Source organism: Cryptomeria japonica, chromosome 10 (assembly GCF_030272615.1).
Source record: "Cryptomeria japonica chromosome 10, Sugi_1.0, whole genome shotgun sequence".
NCBI lineage: Eukaryota > Viridiplantae > Streptophyta > Pinopsida > Cupressales > Cupressaceae > Cryptomeria > Cryptomeria japonica.
This window is the reverse complement of record NC_081414.1, coordinates 220500352-220525843: the sequence shown is the minus strand read 5'-3', so window position 1 is coordinate 220525843 and position 25492 is coordinate 220500352. Positions and strand designations below refer to the sequence as shown.

Here is a 25492-nt window from a genome sequence, read left to right as displayed (position 1 = left end):
GACCACATCTAACACTGATGTCCTCAAAGAGAACACTCTTTATATGGAGTAAGGTTGACCACTGAAACAAACTGTGAGAATCACCTTCTAAGATCTTCTCTTGTGCTAGAATTCTTCTGGATGTATGTCTTATAACTTTCAAGACAGGGATGACAACGTCCTCGGTATGGGCAAATGCAGCTACTGTTGCCATCAATCTGTGAATAATCTCAAGAACTTGGATAGCCTGATGGGTGATCTTCGACATTCTTGTAACAAACTCTATGGCCACCGTGTGAGATCTATCCATCCAACTACATGTACGCTGGACCATATTCCTGAATCTTTCTGCTTCATTGATTGATTGAAGGGGCAATGCCTGCAATGGTGATCTAACTGGATCCTGAAGTCCCAAAGGTTCATTGATGTGACTGAAATATGTCCTCCATGCACCGACCTCTTTCTCCAGCTTTCTACTCTTTTCTACTTCTTCTCTAAACTTGTCCTTCAATGCCTCAAATGTGTCGGTGGCATCATCTAAAGTCTGCTCTGCTGTGGATGATCCTAACTCAATAGTCTGTATATGATAGTCCTCTGCTAGGATCTCACCCTCATATTTGTCTGCTGCCGGTGTAGCTATCTGCAGTTTTCTTGATCCAGTCTCATCTCGAATCATCTTGGACATCTTTGTAGCCTTCTTTTTCTCTGTTGTCATATGTGAGCGTTCAACAAGGCTCTCTAAATCAATTGCACTGTCCTCGTCCTCAATTACGATCACCTTAGTCAATCTTTCCTTCAACCAATCTGGGATATTTGACCTTGTCTCTTGAACTTGAATCTCCTTATGTACCATTTCTTCTTGTCTGGGAGGAGATGTTACTTCATTATCATTATCTAAATCATAGTCTTGGAGAGATCCATCGGATGAAACATGCTGTGCCTGTTCTTCTTCCTGTCTGTCATTCTGTACCATCGATTCCATGGATTCTTCCACTCGAACTGTTCTATCCTCTGGCCTGGAAGAAATACCTGGTGTTTGATCTTTGTTGGCACCTTGCTTTTTCTTGGAAGGCTCTTTCTTTTCTGATCTTTCCTTTCTCTTTGAACCTCTCGAATGGAGATTGCCCTCACTGGCACATCGAAGGTTACCTTCACCTGAATTCCTAGGATTAGGATTGCCTTCACTAACACTGGCTCCACCTTCGGCTGGTTTCTCTTCCAAAGTAAAAGACATGGCTATGCCTTGTTCTCTCAACTTCTGATGCTGAACGTCTACCCATCTGCGAGTACAAGACAAGACTGGTGCCATCAATTCATCTAAATCCACGGCCTCGGGCTCATTCCAATTCAAACTTATTGTCTTGCTTTCTCTATCATATGAAGATTGGATGTGCCTGCCGTTGTCCTGAGCTTGGTCGGCTACTCTGTAAATCTTACATTTCCTGATGAAATCCAGAGGCAATCTAGAATGTATCTTTCGTTTCACTTCGAGATCATCTAGGAGATTCATCATAAAATCTTCAATCTGGTACTCATGTCTAAATCTTCTACCGACCGTCTCCTCTAAATGTCCATGTGGATCAAAACTATTCCTCCAAGCAAAAGATGAAAAAGGATACAAGGCTAACTCCTTCTCTGCGTCATCCATGGCTAAGACATTAGGACATACCTCAACTGAATTACCCAAAATAATAGGTACCTGAACTCCATTCTGATGTCTGTGTCTGAATGCCTTCACATATGCTGCCAACTGCCTTGTTACTTCAAGTAACACAATTCTGTCTGTCGGGTACCTCGGCAACATGTATGGAGGTAAAGGACATCCATACACTCTAATGTAAGTGAACTTGGGAAACTGAATGAACCAAGCACCGTACCTCTTGATGAATTCCTGGGCATCCTGAGATAATCTGTTGTGGATCCCTCCTTGCAACGTCCTTGTGATGTTCATCGTGAAAGTATCATTGATTAACTTGTAGTTCTTCCCTGGCGGATGATGCAAGTAGGTATAGGATTCACAAACTCTGACCTCGCCGGGTCCTCTTCCAATCACTCCTCTGTGAGGTAGTCCTGCGTACTCAACGCTCCTGATTAAGGCATAGATGACGTATGAACTCATGTGGAAGGACTTAGTGGCCCTGAGTCTTCTCAACTGTACGTCTAAGCAATGGCTAATTATCCTAGCCCAATGTATTGTACCCTTCCCTTGAACAATCACCTGGATGAAGTAAAACATCCATTTCTCAAAATAGAAGGCATGAGGTGCTCCTGTAACTCTGTTGAGCATGGTGATCAAATCTCTGTACTCCTCCTGGAAATCAATCCTGTGTGGTGTGTTCGGTACTTTGCTCAGACGGGGACGACTCTTAAGTAGCCAGTTCTTGTTGATTATGCTTAGGCAAGCATCTGGATCATCATCGTACACTGACCTGGCTCCTTCAATGCTCTTGTATATCATGTCCCTGTGCTCTGGAAGATGGAAGGCTTCACTTATGGCTTCCTCTGAAAGGTATGCCAAAGTGTTTCCTTCATTGGACACAATTGTCCTGGACTGTGGATTGTAATGACGGGCACACTCGATCATCAACTCGTGGCACTGAATGGCTGGAGGAAAACCGGCCGCCTTAATGATGCCACTCTCTATTATTCTCCGGGCGACAGGTGATGGCTTGCCAATGTAAGGGACCTCTCGGAACTTCTTCGTGCTAAAGTTCCCCAAGTTGGTATCTCCAATGTTGCTCCATTTGGACACGATCTTGGTCTCCACTTCTTCAGTCTTCTGATCTTCTTTCATGAGAGCCGAGCGACTGGTGGATGCTCCCGCCTTTGGAGTCGTCATACCTACACAACATTTCATTATAAGAAATAGATTTTGCAATAAATAACGTAACTAAGAGAGATAAATTTTAGGAAACCTCATGATAAGTCTCCAGAGTTATCATTTCCTAAAATACAACGATTGAGCCAAGAGATATTCAAGAATCAAAATTTCAAAATTTAAAATATGACGATAAATGAATAAAGCAATAACAATTAAATCGCCATACCTCGATAGAGAGCTAACTCTAGAATGCAAAAACAAAATTTGCCTAGGCAAAATTGAGGTATAAAGATAATCTTCAATATGATCCCCTCAAAATTGACTTCGCCACCTCTGGATAGAATGTGATCTTCACTTATCGCCTTGGACGTGGTCTCAAATGGATCTTCAAATTTGCACTAACAAATCTCCAAGTCCTTAGCAAATTCCCCTTTGGCGTGGTCTTAGATGGATCTTCAAATTCGCATCACCTTTTGATTGCTTACGCCACCTTGGATGGAATTCGCACCTCTCCAAACACACTTTGCACTCCACGCAAGATGATACTAGCGCCACCTTTGGTTTGAAATCGCACCACCTTTGGATGAATGAAACTCGCACTACATTCGCCTCTTCTCAATTCGCATGAAGGAAGGTAAAATAATGATGTAGAAAATGATAATTCTACCCCCCTTATATAGCGCATTCATCCTTCACCCCTTAGGCCGACTTAACAAAAATAAAACCATTTTAAACGATTTTTTAAATGATTTGCAATGACATGACAAGGCCGACCTCCATATATGAGCGCTCCAATTGATTTTTTATTAATTAATTAATCAATTATTTAATGCCTTGCGTTTTTTTTTTATTTGAGAATTTCGATTTTAAATAAAGGCAAAATAATTAATAAATGTCTAACGCCATATTAAATGCCAATTTAAATAAGATTTTCAATTTTTAAATCGATTTAGCATTTAAGGAAATTCGAATTGTTTAATTTGGCGCCAAAAATATGAAAATGAAAGGGACGTACCTCATCGCTCTGGTCCCTTGGAGAGGGACAGGAGCGATTCACCATCTTTGGCATGATTCTTGCGTTTTTAACGTTCAACTCCTTCATTTTCACGTCCCAAATCGATCATCTGGTGGTCCTTCGAATTTGAATTTCATTCTTGTGCGAGCAAATGCACCTTATGACCACCATCGCCCTGGTCCCTTGGAGAGGGACAGGAGCGATCCTAAGTTTTTTGCTTGAAATTCTCCATTTTGGTACGATCCTTTCCTTGTATCATCTTCCAAACGTCATTTAAAACCTTGTGCGTCCTTGCCTTAACGTGACTTTCAAAGAATGTCATGTGTTTTATCTAACATCGCCCTTGTCCCTTGGAGAGGGACAGGAGCGATCTCCATGTCTCCATGTTCATCTTGTATCTTTGACCTTCGAAATATCAATGCTTATGTTCTTTTGCGCTTATTCCCATTTGCTTTTATTATGTGTTTGGATGCATTAAAGGGACCATCGCCCTTGTCCCTTGGAGAGGGACAGGAGCGAAGTTCATCATTATGTGCTTGTTCTTGTTTGTACCAACTTGCAATCAACTTCATTGCGTGGAATGACGTCCCTTCGACCTTTTTGGTTGCTCGAAACTTGTTTGCCTTTTGAAATCTACGCCATTATGTAAATATCGCTTTGGTCCCTTCCCAAGGGATAGGAGCGATCTGGGTCTTTAGAGCGCAAATCCTTCCATGTGATGACCTTTACAACCTTGCGCTTGATGGAAATGCCTTGAAATGTCTTCGCCACCCTTCATCTTGACTTGGATCGGTCTTGAACCTTGGAGGGACGACCTTGAACTTGCGTAGAGAGTATTATCATCATCATCGCCTTGGTCCCTTGGAGAGGGACAGGAGCGATCCTTCCCTTGTGGCCACTATCTCACTTTGCCTGGTTCCAAGTTTATATTCAACGGACTCGTCCTTCTTCCCTCCATTCGTTCATGCCTTGACATCATTTGTAACTTTGCAAGAAAAGCAATTATATCAAAAATCGCTCTGGTCCCTTCCTGAGGGACAGGAGCGAACTAGGCATTTAGCACTGTTATGGACGTCCCAAAAATCTTCAATTTATATTCAATGCGTTCATCTCATGTTTTCCCTTGTTTTTGAACGTAAACTTGCCTTGACCCTTGTCTGGATTTTGCAAAATGGAGGAAATCGCTCTGGTCCCTGGGAGAGGGACGAGAGCTACAAGGTACCTCGCCCTGGTCCCTTGGAGAGGGACAGGAGCGATTTAGTCAATATAGGTCATTTTCCTTCGTTTTTGCATCTCAAGTTATATTCATTTGGCAAAGCATCTTCCCTTGGACGTCCTCAAATTGCTAAGTCATTAAAATCTTGCAAGGACGAGGTGAAATTTGATTCGTAGCTCCGGTCCTTCACTGAGGGACAGGAGCGATTTTCCTTCTGGAGGCCTTTCTGTGCTCATGAAAATCTTCAATTTATATTCAATGAAAAGATCTCGTCGTTCTTCATCACTTCAAACGTAAAATTTGTCTGGACTCTGCAAGGATGATGAGATATTTGAAATTGAGCTCCCGTCCTTCACTGAGGGACAGGAGCGATTTTGCTCCTACAGGCCAAAATAACAAGATTTTTCACATTTTAACACTTCACGAGGCGAAAACGAATCAATTCCAATGCCCAGGATCAAACTTCAAAAAAGTCAAAATTTGGTCAAAATATTCAATCAAACAAAAATTCATATTGACGGTCAACACTTAGACAAGTTTAAGCTCTGCATGAACATTCCAATTGAAAATTAGACCAATTTGGCGAATTCATTGTATTTAAAATTTGCATTCTAGAAAAGAAGCTCAAAAGCTCTCAAAAATGACTGGATTTTGGCTTGGAAAGGCGAAATTTAAAACCCTAAGGCTTGGCCCTAAATCCAGACGACCAACTAACCGACAAAACCCTAAAAACAAAAGCGAAAACGAGCGAAAAACAAGCAAAAAGAAGGGGGTCCCCATTTGGTATGGGGCGATGTGTGAAATGGTCACAACAAGTTCCAACCATAGAAAACAAGTGAAAGAACGATCCAGACGTAAGGCCCCTTGGATTACCAGCGATCACATCAGCCAACTGAGTCACATCCGTAGCATAAAGGAACCTTGGAATCGATTGTTTGAACTTCCTGCAATCTTAGCATGCAATTGCACTTTGATCAAGAGAGAGTAAGGTGACTGTTGGAAACTTTTTTCTATGTTCGACGTTGTCATAAAAAACACGTCAACACACACCATCAATCGTTCTTGTAACCTTCTTTTAAGCACAAATATCAGCTCTAAAACATTCTTCTGCCTCCCAACAGTCAGAATCCAAAAGCTCAAACGCCAAAATCCAAAGATCTTGATTTTTGGAATGCCTAAGATTATTATTTTGTGTGTTTTTAATTGAACATGACAATTTTCTGTTGTTTACGATATTGCTATTATGGTTTGAATGCTTCTAAGATGCTTACTGACCACATATGATAATTAAAAACCTTCAACAAACCCCCTAAAAGACTCAGCAATCATTTAAATAAATTAAAATCATGCCAAAAGCACTTTGTCAACCACTGTGGCAGTCTTCATCAGGAGCCTTTCCGAAGCCATATCTTTTGCATACAAACTCAAAATATGAGGTGGTTTTTAGAAATTACGTAGAGTTTTGAGACAAACAAAAATATGTAAAAACATCTCACCTTTGACTCTATTTAAACATTATTTGGCCCTGCAAAGGTACTACACATTCATGACATGACCCCATTGGTCCAAATGTCAAAAATATGTTCAAGCTTCAAACCACTTAAGCACTTTCAGATCACTTGAACATAAGTTGTAGTGGGTACACTGTACTCAATTGGGAATTTGATACTTCTTGAGGATTTGAGAGTGATTGGCAACATTGAATGGTTATTTATGTCTTATTTTGAGCTTTGCTTCTCTCTCCATGTACCATTATATGAATTGACAATAGCATTTCATTTTCCATATTTTTATGAGTATTAATTTGTCAGGTTTTTCCTCTGTTCTTGTTTTAAAGCCAAGTATGTGAATTCCATTTACACTTTCACTTTGCCTTGTCAATTCTGTGTAAATAGAATACTACTATAGAATATACATTTTTGCATGAACGTGACTTGAGCTCCTTGATGCCCTCCATCATTTCCTTCTAAACTTTAGAGTACCCTCTTCCTAATAAAAATCCCTACTTAAAGATATCAATCCCCAAGCTTGTGTTTCTTATGTTAGTTCTCTTTATGATGCTCAGAATCAACCAGCAAGTAGATTCATTTCTTCTCTTGCTTTTTATTATTTTCTATAGGTGACATTAGAATAGGTACTTGGAAGATATGTGAGAGTGATTTAGTGAGGTTATCTGCTTGGGGCTTCTTTTCCTTGGTCACAACATATCATCTACCCCATTCACAAAATGAAAGATAGTTCAAACACAAGTAGCAATATAATTATTATGATTGGGTGTACATTCTCTTATGAGAATTGACAGGTCCTTCATTGGTCTTTTTATGATGATAGATGATGATGCTTTTGGTTCTCCTTTTTTCATCTCTTGCTTTCATCTTCATTTGCTCATGCTTCATTGAGGGATCCTTCCTCCTAGGGTTATTTGTACGTGTACATGGTCATTACTATTTGGACTTGACCATTTCAAGTTTTACCCTTTGTTGTGCTTCTTTATAGTGCTTATTATTGAGTTATTTTCCATAAGTAAAGGTATGCTAACTTGCACTTCTCAATTGTAGCTTAATGTACTTTTGAGGTATTAATTTAATTTCTTTCTTTCTGCATTTTTAATAGACTAATAATATTGGACAATGATGTTGTATGCTATAAAGTTCTAAACTTTAGTTAAAGATTAGTATGTATAGAACATTGCAGTCTGTATAAGGTTAGCTACTTTAGGTAGCATGTAAGGTAGCCCACAGTTTTTAAACACGAGTATTGAAATTTAAATATTCTTTTGAAGTGCATAATAATACAAATTTTGGTGAACTCTATATTCCTTTTAATGTAGAATAAAGCTTTGTTAAACTTAAGATACCAATTGTAAGTTGAAAGATTTCTCATATATGCTTTTCTTTTTTGCAGATCTCAATTTTGGTCAAAGACAACAGCAATTTAAATGAAAAATACATGAGCGTAAAAAAGGAATATCAGGTACTTTCATCCAAGCATGAAAGTGAGCTGAAAAAAGTAAATCAAAGAGAGGAAATTCTTAAAGAAAAGTTGTTGGATCTTAAGACCAAACCTGGAAAACGAGTTGATCTAGATGCACATCTAGCAGGTCTTGAACAAATGACACGTTTGGTTAAAAAGGAGTCGCAGCAGGTTTTACCCCTTATGCCTGCTTTACGTTTTTTGTCCATTAGTCAACTTAATGGATGCATTTATAACAGAATGACTTGTTTGTATTGATTATCTTTCTTTCCTAGTTTCTGTTTACTTGCTTTCAATAACCTGTTACCTAACAATTTTTATTCTTGTACTTCTCTTTTTATAGTCATATTTCCTGAGTTGCATTGACCTACTTGGATGTTCGTGAACATAATTTTTTTTTTTTTTGTAAATTCTTTTTTTTTGATCGGTTAAATGGGTCGCTTCTCGCTTTTGACTGGAGCTACGAACCAGTGAGTTCATAATGGGGGACCCCATCCCCGTGGTTACATCTTATTGACCTGCTGAGGCATTAACACCTCCCTAATATGTCTCGGGCTGATCTCGGTATCTACTCACGTTTATCACTCCATTTTCCTTATCCCTCCATTTCTCTCCTCATCTCTCCATGATTCTCCTTATCCCTCCATTCCTTATCACCCCACTTGTCTTGGCTGCGTTGCACTCCACTGCTGCGATTCTCTGCATCAAGCCAGCCGTCCACCTTGCTTCTTCGTACTTCTTGCGCCTCTGTCTGACTGCGCTGGTTTGCAGGTTCTATCATGATGCTCTAGCGTGGAACACTAATGTGGGACCTTGTGCGCTGCACTGTCCACACACGACAACCTCCTCCGACTCTTGTCAAGCACACCTAGGCGAGGATAGAAAGACCTGCATACGATTCGAACACGGGATGCCGCATCAATGCGGTTTTGCAATTTGCCGTTGCATTGCGGGATTAACCCCACTTTTTGTAAATTCTTATTGTTACATTGGACCAAAGATTATATATACTCTTTTTCAGAAGTTGTTGGATGTCACGTTTGTTTGGAAAATGTGAACTTTGACCAAAAGATTCTAGCTATTGATCTAATTTCAATTGTTTACCATTTTTTCATTCAATGTTCTTTAGGGATGCAATGTTATTAGATAAAAAATGGTAATAATAATTTTACATTATAGGCATACTAAATAGACTAGGGTTCTAGACATACAACTTCATGAGACTTGACTAAAGTAGTTGTTCCAATAAAATGTAACAGAAATCAGGTACCATCTATTTGTAGGGTTTAGTATAATGTTCTATGTTGCCCTAAGTTTCTAGGACGAGGACAACTGGGGATGGTGGGACGAGTTTCCGGGACAGCAATTTTTTTGCCAATTTTGGAGACAGTATGGGGACGGCAATATAAAATATATAGGGAAATTTTAAATGTTCATATGAAAAATAGATAAAGCATGTATATAATATATATACATTATATTCATATGAAAACATGGATAAAGCAGGTATATGTACATTATAGAACCTTAACATACCACATTTGTGTTCAGAATTCATTGTCAATACTCAATATGCATTCATAATTCAGAATTCATTGTCAATACTTAATATGCATTCATAATTGAAAATTCATTGTGAATATGCCAACACTTGTTTGCATGTAGTTCATTGTTTCTTTTTGGTTGGAGGATATTTTGATAGTCTTCCATTACTATTATGACCTACAACTGCTTCTTTATGCACTACAAAGTTTTGGGTGTTTGTGAAATTCATTACCAAGCTGTTATTCATATTTCTGAGTCCTTTGGGCTATGATTCAAACCTGTTTACCTTTCATATCACTGAAAAGTCCAATATTGCAGACCTGTAACCACTTTTTTATGCACTACCGAGTTCTAAGTGTGTGAAATTTATTACTAGGCTGCTGCTCATTATTCCTAAGCGCTTTTGGAAGTGATACAGACATGTTTACCCGTCATATTAGTGAAAATCCAGTTTTACAAACCTCTAATAAAATAAAAAAATGGTCTTTTTGACCATTCAAGTCTTTTAAAAAAATGTGTTGGGAAAAAGGGGACAGATGGCCGTCCCCAGGACGGTTAGGGGATGTCACAGACGTCCCCAACCATATTGGGGACGGGGGGATGTCCCCTTTGAGAATCACTACCGTCCCCAAGTTTTTGGGACGTTTCCCACAGATTTTGCAAGTTTGGGGACGGTGGGGGGACATCCCTTAGCCATCCCCAAGTCCTCGAAACGTCCCCGGTATGGGGAGAGAGGATTTTAGCCCAGGGACGTGTCCCCGGGTAACATAGATAATGTTGTATAGGCATTTATGCTCTAGAGTAAACAAATGTTCATGTAGGCTTGAGGATGACTAGATACTTTAGGACCTCATTCATTTTTTATTATTAGTCATCCTAGTTGGTTTTGGGGGCACCATTGTAGTGATATTTGAGGGACAATACCTCATATCAGGTTCCTTGTGGTACAACAAACATTATGCTAGAAATGGGGCCGTAGGCGTAAGATCTATATCTAAGTCCCCAAACTTGGTACATGGGATCAAGCACAAAATTATACAAACTATGATACTTCATCATTGATCAATGACAAATGCCAATTGATAGTTCAAAATTTCAATACATCATATTATGTCATATACCATATAATATATATCAATGTATCATAACTTCATATATGTCCATGTTCACGATTCCAATGAAAATCATTACAATTACAAAAAATGGCAATCAAAAGTAATAATTGTCTTCTATCTTCATCAATCATCAAAAGGATCTAGATCAAGATCATCATCATTTGCTCCAAGTTCAAATTCAAAATCATTAGAACCCAAAGCAGTGCCACTTCCACTAGGTGCATTAGGTGTAGGTATCTCATCACCATCATCCATAGTGACTCTAGCCAGATCATCAATATTTGCACCCAAGTTGGTACACTCAGGGGTTTCATCCCATTGCTTCATTGACCCTTCCTTGTATCGTTATTCCTTATGTGTTAGAAGACACAAATTGGAATGAATATATACCAAGTCTTATGCTCTTTTTGAAGCCAACTGGTTACACTTCACTGAGTGGATAAAGGAGTATGTACTCCAATTCCATTCAACAACGGAAGAATTTGCAACCTATTGAAATTGGAGAGAAAATCAACAAAACTTAAAATTACAAAATGCAAAATAAATTAAAGAATGTTAAATGCTAAAGTCTACAAATGTAAAAAATAAAAAGTAAAAAAACTTGTGATAGAATCTTGATTGCAAAAGGTTGGAGGAACATATAATCTTGACCATGGAGGTACCAGCATGTACTACCATCCATTTTGGATTTGTCATTAATGGCACAAGGACTATGACTTCTTTCTGAGATAAACAAACCAAACTCTTTCCTAATACTTTCCACCACTTTAGGATCTGTGAAGAGTCTAGCAAATGCCCCCTTGCACCCAATAGGAACTTCAAAATCTGTATATGGTGGAGTTCTCCTTGACAAAGAAAGTACTTCATTGCTATAGTACATGGGAGATAATGCATGTGCAAGGAGGTGCAATGGCGTGGTTATCTTGTTCCAACAATGAAGAATGATTTTTTCCACCCTTTTGAAAAATACTTCTTCGAGATCATTCTCTTTTTTTGCTATTACGACTTCGATTTTTTCAATCATGGTGTCCATGCCATCATAGACTTCCCCCAAAAATGCTGCATCTGTATCCGTATACTTGATCATATTCATGATAGGCTCGGTGGAATTCAAGACATTCCACACAATCCCACCAATTGTCATCTAGGATCAATGACTTAACCTTTTGAGCCCTTTCTGAATTCGATTATTTCCAGACACCCCATTGGTTACTAATAACCATGGCACTCAATGCTCATTTGACCTTCAAAAGTCATCTCATCACTGTTGTATGTGATGCAAATCATGTCTCAACAACCTAGGTTCATGTAAAAAATATGTCAATAAAATATTAAATTTTTTTATATACATATTAAACATGGCATAAATAAAATTTATTAGATAAATTAAATTTACCATCAGCAATTCCAACTTCAAGAAACTCCTAAAAATGGCTTGTGACATATGGTGGTTTATTACAAACATTTGGATCTCCTCACCCTCTTGGTATATTTCCTTCACCTACTCTGTTTGAGTGCCAATTACTTGCATCACCAAGTTGAGGGAGTGTATGATGCATGGTGTCCAAAAAATGTATGTTTGCTCAACCAAAGCACCTACAACCCTACAAACCTTTGCATTGTCTATAATGACTTGGAAAACATTTTCATGACCCACCATATCTATGGAATCAAAGAGGATTTTGGAAATGACTCAAGACCAAAGTTGAACTACTCGCCACTCGGCAAAACTCGCCAAGCCCCTGGGAAAAAAAGTCGGCAAAAACTCGGCAAAAACTCGACAACTTAAAAACACGCTTAAATTTAATAAAAATGCATTTTTTTTGCACAATTTAATGAGAAGATGCATCCAATGAGTCAATAAATGACAACACAAAAGAAACAAGCTGATTCTAGATATATTTAAATGCAAAGTGTCTACAAAATTGTATCCTCATGAGGAATGCTGATGGTTGGAAGCCTTAAAGCAATATAGTAAATATTTTTTGTAAAACCAAAAGTAAATACATCATTACAAATTACAATTACAACTTCCTCTTCCCAGCTACAACAAAAAATTTGGGAGAGGTAGATCTAGAGGGTCCAATCCTAGAAGTCTGTAGTGGGCGTGTGATTGTCTGTGCGTCCTCGCTCGGTATGGCTGGCTCATCCTCCATCATGGCTGAAGCTATGTCTCCACCTTCTTGTGGCATTGGCAATGACTCCTCATCCTCTTCCTCTTCCTCCTCAATGTCATGCAGTGTGAAACCAAATCCACCCCCCCCTCCTCCATAGCCTGCCTCTCCAAATCAATGATCTCACCCTCAGAAAACAATGGAGGCTGCTCTTGTGATGTCCAATCACTGTAAGGATCTATATCATCCAAGTCAATTGGACCACCTTTTACTTTCTCTACCTTCCTTATGCACAATCGAAAGTTATATTTCACGAAGACAAGGTCATTGAGGCGTTTCTGCGCTAACTTGCACCTCTTCTTCGTGTGGATTGCTTCAAACAAGCTCCAATTGCACTCACAATTGGATGAACTGCAAAGCTGACATAAGACTCTTAAGTGCAAATTTTTTGAGATGGGGGGTGTTTCCACCCCAATTTTGCCACCAAGCATCTGCAAAATAAAAAAAATTGAAAAGTTAGAAAGCAAAGAGAAAAGAGAAAACATAATTTATCAGTTTATCAATCACTTTAGATCCCAAAATCCAAATGACAAATGTTATACTTGGGGTTTGAGTGGTTCTTCCTCTCCTAGCCAACTCTGAAGAGAATAACTTACCCCTTCCTCATAATTTTGGAGCTCACTCACAATGAGGTCTCTCTCCTGAACATCGGGTACCATCCTCTCAATGCATGTACTGAGGCCCTCCATGATCTCTCCATTCGGATCTGAGTAAGAACCCCTGAACCTAAAACGAGGGTTGAGAAAGTACCCTGCTGCATGAATGGGTTGGTGGAGCTGATTGTTCCACCTTCTATCAACAATTTCCCAAATGGGATCAAATTTGAGTCTATCCCCCTTGTAGTAGTTTTTGATAGACTCCTTGGCCCTATCCATGGCCTCATAAAGATATCCCATTGGGGTTTTATCCCCATCCACCAAGCGGAGAACTCGAACCAAGGGCTTTGACACCTACAATTGAAAAATACAAATTACAAAAAGATTAATTAATGAAGTTACAAATTAGTAATGAGAGACTTGAATCAATAATAAGTAAAAATTAAAGTTTTGAAGTTACCTTCACAATCTTTGCAGCCCTTTGTGCAAATTGGTTGTCGAACACTATGAATGTCACAACCTCTCCTTCAGGCTTCTTTGAATAAGGTGAGTTAATCCATTCTCCACTCACAAACATTTGTTTCAAAGAAGTCAATGCAGCAAGAACACTTTGCAACGTCAAGAAAATCGTTGCAAACCTTGTGACACCAACTCTCACCAAATCTCTCCCTTGGGTGTTGTCTCATCAAATTTAGAACCCAAGGGTGATCGTAAATATATTTGGTGATCCTCCTTGCATTTTCCACAATTGGAGTCACCCACTAAGTTTGCCTATGTCCTCCAAAAGAAGGTCAAGGACATGTGTTGCACAAGGTGTCCAAAAAAGAGTGGGGTGCCTCTCTTGGAGGATTCTTCTTGCAAAAGAAGTTATTCTTAAGAAAGATGCAACCAAGTAAAACAAAGCCACAAATACAACAAATGAAAATATTGGTAATGCCTAAAGGTGATAATTCAAAAGGATTGTACCTATTGACACATATGCTGTTGCATTATCTGTGATGATTTGCACCACATTCTCTACCCCCACCTCCATCACAACTTGCTCCAACATTCCAGCCAATGTTTTTGTATTTTTCACCTTGCTCGAGGAATCAACCGACTTCAAGAACGCTACATTGTCCTTGCAAGCAACCAAAAAATTTATAATGGTGCGGTTCTTGCCATCTGTCCACCCATCAGAAAGAATGGTGCAGCCATATTTTGCCCATTTTGTTCCTCTACCACTTCCTTTGCCCTACCAACAACATTTGTGAGCAACCTACAAGAACAAAGTGAAATTAGTTCTTAGTACAGTTTTGAGAGAGTTATGAGCATTTTAGTGGTTTTTTGGATGGTTGGTTCTGCGTTTCATTGTCTTTGATTTCGGAACAGCAAGTAGTGTTTGTGGTGAGAATGTGTTATTGAATTCTTGAGATATTTACTTAATTCTATCTTCTCTCACAACTCTATCTTTGTAAGAATTGCTTCAGTAGTACTGACCAATTCATTCTATGTTGCATTTCCCACTGAACAAGTGGAAGAGGATGGCTTAGCCGCCTGTATGTCTTGTAATTCAGCTTTGTCCTCCCACTGAGCAAGTGGTTGAGCGATATTGTCCTCCCGCTGAAATATGCGGTCGAGTGATAGTTTTATGTAAAATTCCTCCTGCTGCATAAGCGGTGGAGTGATTTGGTTTTGTTATGCTCTTGTTACCTTGGCTGGTTTACCGCCAAGTTCTTGTTCTTCATCCCGCTGAAAAGTGGAAGGGGCTGGCTTGCTGCCCAATATTGTATTTGCATTGTAATTTCCAGGGGATTAGTGAGCTAACAAACCCCTTATCACCGTATGCTCTTACCTTCCCACATTGGGCTCTTGGTGATCAGAAAGTGGAAGGGTTACTTTCAATAGGATTGGGATTATATTTCCTAACTTTAATGGGTGCATTGTAATATTTGTTGTGCTCAAAAATCGAAAAAATTAGTGGGAATATTACAGTGGTATCAGAGCTGGTTTTTCTTCCAGCCCGTGAAGTCAGAGTAAATAGAGTTCTCCATGAGTGAGAGAGACGTCCGCTACTATAATAGAGGAAAGAGACGTTAGCAATATCTGATTTCTGCAATGCCTTTTGAAGAGACTTTTTCAAAAGTCTTGAGAAACAGAGATAAGGAAGTTGATTTAGTGGACTCAACAGATTCAATGGGGGAAAGACTATTTGGACAGAATGAAACAACTATGGCTATGGCTGTAGAGAAAATTGAGAAGAAATATGACACTATGATGGACATGATGTCCCAGATGATAGCCACCTTTAGGCAGAGTGCTGGAGGGGGGCATAATCAAGATCCAAATCAGAATATGAGTGGTAATAATGTCAGCACTTCCAACAACTCCGGTGGTAATGGAATGTTTGTTGGATCGGTGACTAGGCCATTGCAACCCGTTTTCTTTCCAAGGGAAACACTGCCTCCTGAAGTTGAAGTTCTTGGAGCTGAGGAGATTCGGGCCAGTTTTGTAGAGTATGCAACATTTCCCCAAGAGATTCGAAATGCTATGTCTCTTGACCAATACATGAATCAAAAGAAGAGAAGGGAAGGGAGATATGATAATCGTTACTCTACTCCCAGAGATTATCAACAAGCTCTTGGGAAGGTCACTCTAGCACACTTCGATGGAAGCAGTGAGCGCAGCTAGAGCTTGGGTGCAGAAGTTGGACAATTACCTGTCCTTGAGACCTATGACCGAAGAAGAGGCCATCAAGTTCGCCACCTTGCACCTAGATGGAGCCACTCACGAATGGTGGTACCATGGGTTGATCACCCTTGGTCATAGCTTTATCCATACCTATGCTGAATTCACCAACAAGTTGATAGAAAGATTTGATACCAAGGATTTGGATGTGAAGTTTAGAGAGCTTGCACAACTCAAACAACAGGGTTCTGTGGACACCTTCATAACTGAATTTCAAAATCTTTTAGTTATGGTTAGTAGTATCTCGGAGAAAAGATTGGTGGTCCTATTCACGGAAGGACTTGAAGAACCATTGAGAGGTTGGGTAAAAGCCTTTGACCCGCCCATCTTGGCTGATGCAATCAAGAAGGCTAGAAGCATGGAGTTGGCTGCCCCTAACTCTAGATTTCAGTCAAAGCCTTTCCCATTCCGTAAAAACAAGAAGAATTTTTCTAATCAGCCTAAGAAGTTCCCTCCTTGGATGGATGATGAATCGGTCAAGAACTTCAGAGGAAGAATTTGTGTTATTCATGCAAGGAACCTTGGGTTCGGAGTCATAGATGCCATGGAAAGGGTAATGCTCGGCAAATGAAAGCATATTCAGTTGATGGATTAGATTCTGAAAATTCAGAACAGCAACTTGATTCGGAGGAAAGTGAGTATGAAGAGGCTCCAGAAGGGCACGAAAGTGATCAAGATGATAAGGGTATAGTTGCCCAACTCTCTAGCTTCCACAAGAATGAATCATTCAGAGTTCGAGGAGCATTGGGAGAGCATCGACTTGTTGCTCTAATTGATACCGGAGCAACTCACAACTTCATTGATGCTAGGATTGTTGCCAAGAGAGGTCTTATCACTAATGATGTTGAAGACTTCAAGGTCATGGTGGCTGATGGATCAACAATTTGTTGGAAACGGATGGTGTCAAACATGTCAATGAAGCTTGGTAATTATGAAGTCAAGGATGACTTCTATGTGGTCAATATTGGAGGGACCGATGATGTGGTCCTTGGCATTCAGTGGCTGTGATCTCTTGGTGAGATCACTCTTAACTTGCAAACCATGGAGTTAAAGTTCATGACTGAGGGGAAGAAGGTGGTTTTGCGAGGGATGTCTAATGGGGGTCCTCGGATTGTATCCCTGAAAAAGATGGAGAGGCTGATTTGTCATAACCAAGTAGAGTGGCAGCAGAATGTGTGATAATGCCATCAAACCCATTAGAAGACAAGGGCAGCTACACTACTGATATGCAAGCTCTAATCACAGACAAGAGCAAGGTCTTTGGAAATCCACCACTTAGAAGATCTTCTGAGTGTATGGTCATGCCATCCCACTCATCTGAAGAAAAGAGAAGCTATCCTGAAGACATTCAGGCTTTGATTTCAAAGAGGAGCAAGGTGTTTGAGACTCCACCCATAGGTAGGCCGCTCGAGCGTGGTACTGTTGTGACCATTTCACACATCGCCCCATTAAAATGGGGACCCCCTCTTTTTGCTCGTCCTTCTCTCTGTTTTTTTAGGGTTTTGGGTTAGTGAGTCAGTCGTCTGGACTAGGGTCAAGCCTTAGGGTTTCCGTTGCAGTGTTTTCAGGCCAGAGTCCAGTCAATTTTGAGAGCTATTGAGCATCCTCGCGTAGATGCAATTTTGAAATGAGGTGAATTCGTCAGAGGTCAAGTAAGTTTGTCTAGGTTGAGTCGGAATTTTTGAATGCGAGTCCAAATTTTGCCTAAGTGTTGATGATGGAATTGTGAATTTTGTCCAAGTGAATGATTTTGACCAAATTTTGAAAATTTTGATAATTGTTCCTAGGCATTGGAAAAGTCTTATTTTTGCCTTGTAAAGTGACTAAAGCATTAAAATCTTGATATTTTGGCCTAGGGAAGCAAGTTTGCTCCTATCCCTCAGCCAGGGACCAGGGCGAAAATCATAATTTTATGCATCCTGGTTATTAATTTGTTTCATTTGTCTTGTGCAGGGTCGCCGGGAGATGCAGTTGAACGTGAATTGAAAGATTTGGAAGAGTTTTGAGACTCAAAATGGCAAATTTTGGAAGTTTAAAGCCAAATCGCTCCTGTCCCTCAGTCAGGGACCAGGGCGAAATGTCTTGCCTAGGTCATTTTGACCTCATTTTGATCAAACTAAAGCATCAAGAACGTGATGGAAGATGGAATAAACATGATGGAGTGTCCAGACTTAGTCATTTGCAACAAAAGTTGGATATTTGCCCTCAAGGACAAAAATCGCTCCTGTCCCTCACTGAAGGACCGGAGCTTGTTTCTCAAAATTTTACTGTCCTTGCAGGATCAAGACGATTTTTGGATTGGAAGAGATAAAGGGAGGCATGTTCTTTCCATTGAATATAATTTGAAGAAATTCGCAAGCAAGGAAATGTGCCAGGAACAAAAATCGCTCCTGTCCCTCACTGAAGGACCGGAGCTTAAAATCCAAAATTGCCTTGTCCTTGAAAGATTTGAACAATTTCGCGATTTGAGGAGAACAAAGGATATACAGTTTATCAGTTGAATATAATTTAAAAATGCCAACATGAGGAAAATTGGCCCTAGAAGCAAAAATCGCTCCTGTCCCTCAGCCAGGGACCAGGGCGAAATTTAGTGATAGCTCCCGTCCCTCTCCCAGGGACCAGAGCGATCTTCCTTATAAGGCATGTTTTGGGCGAAGAGCAAGTGAATGTTAGGTTTGAGGCAAGCAAAGGAGGCGTAACGAATCCATTGAAGATAATTTGGAGATTACAAAACGCCAAGTGAAGTCCATGTTGTCCTAGGCGCTCCTGTCCCTCAGCCAGGGACCAGAGCGATTTCTTCCTAAGGAGAATTTCTCACCAAGATAAAACGAATTCCATGTCAAAGGTGAATGAAAGGGAGCATGACGAGTCCGTTGAAGATAGTTTTTAGTATTGGCAAAAAGTGATTGAGCCTACAAGTGCAAGTTCGCTCCTGTCCCTCAGCCAGGGACCAGGGCGAAATCAAGGTTATCTAACATTTCCCTCCAAGTTTAAGTCACTACAAGTCAAGGTACAAGGAGGCAATGATGTTTGGAACGCCTCGACGAAGAATGAAGTTGCAAAGACCGCCAAATGTGATGAAATTACCTAAGTTCGCTCCTGCCCCTCTCCTAGGGACCAGAGCGAAATCTCTAAGTATGCTTAAATTTTGAAGGCCACGTTCGTTTCAAGTGTTCAAGAAGGAATAAAGGACGTCATTTTACGCCTTGAAGACAAATTAATATCTAACATTTCCCTCCAAGTTTAAGTCACTACAAGTCAAGGTACAAGGAGGTAATGATGTTTGGAACGCCTCGACGAAGAATGAAGTTGCAAAGACCGCCAAATGTGATGAAATTACCTAAGTTCGCTCCTGCCCCTCTCCTAGGGACCAGAGCGAAATCTCTAAGTATGCTTAAATTTTGAAGGCCACGTTCGTTTCAAGTGTTCAAGAAGGAATAAAGGACGTCATTTTACGCCTTGAAGACAAATTAATATCAATATGATGGAGGATTTGCACTATAGACCAAAGTTCGCTCCTGTCCTTCAGTCAAGGACCAGGGCGATATTCACTAAATTGGTCATTTCTTTCAAAAACCACGTCAAGGCAAGGTCGCACAAGGTCGCACAGGGTCGAAAATGTCTTTGAGAAGATGATAAGCAAGGAACCAAACGTCAAAAAGTGATCAACTTGAGCAAAGAGGCAAATTCGCTCCAGTCCTTCAGTCAAGGACCAGGGCGATATTCACAAAATCAATCATTCTTTCCAAAAGATCACATCAAAGCAAAGTTATACAAGGTTGAAAATGTCATTTGAAAGGTGATGAAGGAGAAGTTAAGGTTTAAAGATGACAAATTTGAGCTAGAAACTAAAGTTCGCTCCTGTCCTCCAGTCAAGGACCAGGGCGAAAACCACTTGAAGGACAAATTTGCTTTACAAAGAAGAAGTTTGGCGTGGGTGAAACAAATAATGAGATCATTGCCTACCTCACGAATCAATTTGGCAACTTAGAAGACAAAGGACCAAAGAAAAAATGCAAGTTCGCTCCTGTCCCTCAGTCAGGGACCAGAGCGATATGGTTTGTACCCCATACCTCTCTCATGTTTTGGCGCCAATGAATTTTTGAATTATATTAAATGCTAAAAATCGATAAAATTTGAAATATTTAATTAAAATTGGCATTTAAAAATTGCGCATGAACATTTATTAATTAATTTTGCCTTTTAGAAAATCGAAAAAATTAATTATGAAGGCATTTTAATTAATTATTAATTTTAATAAAATTGGTGTGCTTGGATTATATTTTATAGAAGTCGGCCTCCATTTTTTTTATTTTATTTGCCTTATTTTCAAGTCGGCCTAGAGGTAATAAAGGAGGTGAGCGCCTATAAAGGAGGAGGTGAATTATTGGATCTTCAAATCATCATTTAAACATCATTCAATCATCCTTTGCATGCGATTTGGAGAAGACAAGGAGGAAGTGCGAATTTCATCAAGGAGGTGCGAAATTTCATCAAAGGTAGTGCGAATTTGGTTCAAGTGGAGCGAACTTGCCATCATCACATTGAAGACCCCTAAGGTTGGTGAAGTTACTAAGAGAGGCATTCGCTAGAGGAGGATCACATTGATACATCAAACTTCGTTTTTTGCCTAGGCAAATTTCCTAATTTTGCATTTTAGAGTTAGCTCACAAGTAAGGTATGGCGAAGTCTTCCTTTGTCTTGAATTTTGAATATTGATCGTCCTAGCCTCAAGTTTAAATTTTGAATTTTGAAATTTTGAATTTCAGTAGCTCGATCGTATTTAGGAAATGATAACTCAAAGACTTATCATGAAGTTTCCTAAATTTAATCTCTAATCTATAGTCATGCATTGCAAAATCTATTACTTATTATGAAATGTCGTCTAGGTGTTACAATGGCGACCCTGAAGGCGGGAGCATCCACCAGTCGTCCAGCTCTTATGAAGGAAGATCAAAAGAACGAAGAATTGGAGACCAAGATCGTGTCTAAGTGGAGCAACATTGGAGATACCAACTTGGGCAACTTCAGTACGAAGAAGTTTAGAGAGGTCCCTTACATTGGCAAGCCATCACCTGTCGCCAAGAGGATAATTGAAAGTGGCATCATTAAGGCGGCCGGCTTCCCTCCAGCAGTACAATGCCATGAGTTGATGATCGAGTGTGCTCGTCATTATGATCCGCAGTCCAGAACGATCGTGTCCAAGGAGGGAAACACTTTGGCTTACCTTTCAGAGGAAGCTATAAGTGAGGCTTTCCATCTTCCAGAGCACAGAGATATGGTCTACAAAAGCATACAAGGAGCCAGGTCCATGTACGAAGATGATCCAGATGCTTGCTTAAGCATCATCAACAAGAACTGGTTACTCAAGAGTTGTCCTCGCCTGAGCAAGATCCCGAACACACCACATAGGATCGATTTCCAAGAGGAGTATAGAGATTTGATAACAATGCTCAACCGAGTCACAGGAGCTCCTCAAGCCTTCTATTTCGAGAAATGGATGTTCTACTTCATCCAAGTGATAGTTCAGGGAAAAGGAACAATTCATTGGGCTAGAATGATTAGCCATTGCTTGGACGTACAATTAAGGAGACTCAAGGCTACCAAGTCCTTCCACATGAGTTCATACGTCATATATGCCTTGATCAGGAGCTTTGAGTACGCAGGACTACCTCACAGAGGAGTGATTGGAAGAGGACCCGGCGAGGTCAGAGTTTGTGATTCCTATGTTCACTTGCATCATCCGCCAGGAAATAACTACAAGTTAGTTAATGATACCTTCATGATGAACATCACCAGGACGTTGCAAGGTGGGATTCACAATAGACTATCTCAGGATGCACAAGAGCTAGTAAAGAGGTACGGTGCTTGGTTTATCCAATTTTCGAAATTTACATATATTAGAGTTCATGGATGTCCTTCACCTCCATACATGTTGCCGAGATATCCGACAGACAGAATAGTGTTACTTGAAGTAACTAGACAGTTGGCAGCTTATGCGAAGGCATTCAGACACAGACATGGGAATGGAGTTCCTGTACCTATCATATTAGGCAATTCAATTGAGGTATGTCCTAATGCTCTAGCCATGGATGACGCAGAGAAGGAGTTAGCTTTGTATTCATTTTCATTCTTTGCCTTGAGAGAGAGCTTTGATCCACATGGATATATAGAGGAGACAGTCGGTAGAAAATATAAACATGAGTTTCAGATAGAAGATTTTATGATGAATCTCTTAGATGATCTTGAAGTGAAAAGAAAGATGCATTCTAGATTGCCTTTGGATTTCATCAGGAAATGCAAGATTTACAGAGTGGCTAACCAAGCTCAGGACAGTGGCAGACATCTCCAATCATCCTATGATCGAGAAAGCAAAACAGTAAGGTTGGATTGGAATGAGCCCGAGGTTGTGGATCTAGATGCTTTGATGGCTCCAGTCTTGTCTTGTACTCGCAAATGGGTTGATGTGCAGCATCAGAAGTTGAGAGAACAGGGCATAGCTATGACTTTCACCTTGGAGGAGAGACCAGCTGAAGGTGGAGCAAGTGTAAGCGAAGGTAATCCTAATCCCAGAAATGCAAGTGAAGGCAACCTTCGAAGCGCAAGTGAAGGCAATGTTCATCCAAGAGGCTCGAAGAGGAAAGAGAGACCTGAGAAAAGAGAATCTTCCAAGAAGAAGCAAGAGGCCAACCGAGATCGTTCATCCGGCACATCTTCTCGACAAGAGAAGAGGACATTTGAGATAGAGGAGTCTATGGAGTCAATGGTACAGAACGATAAAGAAGAACAGGCACCTCGAAGGTCACCAGGTGGATCTCTCCAAGATAATGAGTTGCATGAAGATAGGGAAGATAATGAAGTAACATCTCCTCCCCGAGAAGAAGAAATATTGCCTAAGGAGATTCAGGTTAAAGAAACAAGATCGGCCATCCCAGATTGGTTAAAGGAAAGACTAACAAGGGTGATTGTGATCGAGGACGAGGACAATGTGATTGATTTGGAGAGCCTTGTTGGACATTCCCAGGAAGTCCCAGAGAAGAGGAAGGCTACTAGGATGTCCAAGATGATTAGAGATGAGACTGGATCCAGAAAATTGCAGATAGCTACACCGGTCGTGGACAAGTATGAAGGTGAGATCCTTGCAGAAGAATATGATGTAGAGACATTTGAACTTGGTCCACTCACAGCCGAGCAGACACTAGATGATGCCACCGATTCATTTGAGGCATTGAAAGTCAAGCTTAGGGAAGAAATGGAGAAAAATAGAAAGCTTGAGAGAGAGGTCGGTGCATGGAGGGCATATTTCAGCCATCTCAATCAACCTTTGGGATGTCAGGATCCAGCAAGATCACCTGTACAGGCACTTCCCCTTCAATCAATTGGTGAGGCAGAGAGAGTCAGGAGTTTGGTCCAGCTTATGAGCTCATGGATCGACAAATCTCATACAGTTGCCATGGAATTTGCAACAAGGATGATGCAGACTATTCACAGGGCTATCCAGGTTCTTGAGATCATCCACAACTTGATGATAACGGTAGCTACCTTTGCTCATACTAAAGATGTTATCATTCCTGTCTTGCAAGTAATCAGACAAACATCAAGAAAGGTCCTAGTGCAGGAAAAGATAATGGATGGAGGACCTCATAGTTTACTTCAGTGATCAACCTTACTCCAGATGAAGGAAGTTCTCTTCAAGGACATCAGTACTAGATGCAATCATGTTGAGGAGGTTATCCACCCGATCCAGGACAGAATGTTTGAGGTACTACGTATCATTCTTGGCAGGAGGATTGAAGTTGAGACAGATGTGGATTTGCAGGAATTGGAGGAAAGAGTTAAGGTCATCTTTTGCAAAGATTCAAATGTTATCACAGATGAGCAACGGGACCAGATGTTTGCTACCATGCTCCTGATTGAGAAGACCAAAGAACTTGAACTTGGATGGAACGTTGCTCTTCTCAAGGCATTTGATCAGGTCATCCACTTGGAAGAAAGAATGAGGAATCTTCCCGAGATTCCAATTGCTGAGATCGAAGGAATCGTATCAAGATTCATTGCATATGCTAAAAAGGAGCATTGGAAAGGGAATAAGATTCTAGATGAAAGGTTGTTATAGATGACATGGCACCTTAATTGTCATTGGTCTATGTCTCCTAGATTTTTGTGCCAAATTTAAATATTTGGCTATGCATTTAATATTGTTCAGTAAAAAGGAGGCTATTTGTAATAAACCCTAATTAGGGTTTAGGTGTCATAATCTTGGCCATTGATCTTCTTTCGATCTGGACCGTTCATTGTAATTGAGGATGCTATTTATACCCTCACTTCTTTCATTTTGTAATAGTTATGTATTAGAGAATTAGAGAGATAATAGAGATTAGAAGTAAGTTACTTTTGTAGCAAGATTGAGTTTTGAGGAAGAGATTTAAACAATTGTTGTACATGATGGCTTTGAGATCAATAAAATATTGAAGTTATGGTGTTTTATTGCTATTCTTGTGGTTATCTTCATGGTTGTTCACTTTCTTGAATCATTCTCAATCAAAGTAGTTTTAGTTTGAAGGACAAAGTGTTGGACTTGATCTTCGGTAGGATTCATTTTCCAAACCACTAGCTTCTTGCTGATTGTAAGAACACCTTGCGTGGTCAACTGGATAAACTTGAATCGCTTAAACCTTCAATCGTTGTTGTATCTTGGATATGTGCCTTTGTGGTAGTGTCTTTGATCTTTGATGAATTGAAAAATCATTTGTTACCTTAGAAGATCGCATCAATTTCAATTAAGTTGTTAATTTATGGAAATATTGAAGTTGGTAGAATCTTGCCAAGTCTCGTCCACATTGAGTCGTTCTTAGGGTTAGGCTAGACTAGATCTCTTGCAAACCCTACTCTTTTGATATTTTTTGAGAGCTTGTTTAGTTTAGGAAATTCTTCGGAAACGTAAGGCCCCTTGATGACACAGCAATCACAACGACCACTGGTGCTTATCCACACGTAGAGACCCTACTAAAAAGAACATTGGAGTCACCCTAACTGATCCTTCTTGCGATATCTTCAGCAGTTAGAGACTTTATTCAAGAGAGGATAAGATGCCTTTGGGTATTTTATTCTGTGTATGATTGTGTACAAAATACACGTCAACAGGTACTAAACACATCATTGAGTTGGAAGAAGGTACTGAGCCTATCATGATTACTCTTTACCGTTACCCAAAGAAGTAAAAGAACGAGATTGAGAAAGCCATTAAGGAGCTTCTAGACATGGGTTACATTAGGCCAAGCAAGAGCCCCTTTGCTTCGGCTGTTTTATTGGTGAAGAAGAAGGATGGGAC

General features: G+C 40.0%; 1 protein-coding gene across 4 annotated transcripts in view; it reads left to right on the top strand.

Annotated features, from left to right (window-relative positions):
- LOC131034876 (uncharacterized) overlaps positions 1-25492 on the top strand; it is a 102552-nt gene that overhangs the window by 51749 nt on the left and 25311 nt on the right. For 3 of the 4 annotated variants that reach the window (XM_057966480.2, XM_057966481.2, XM_059213083.1), the window contains exon 4: positions 7936-8175. In XM_057966480.2, the coding sequence (XP_057822463.2) occupies positions 7936-8175 (240 nt within the window). Of the gene's footprint in view, positions 1-7935; positions 8176-8775; positions 9119-25492 lie in introns of those variants that run through there. The other variant, XM_059213084.1, reaches the window with a different exon arrangement.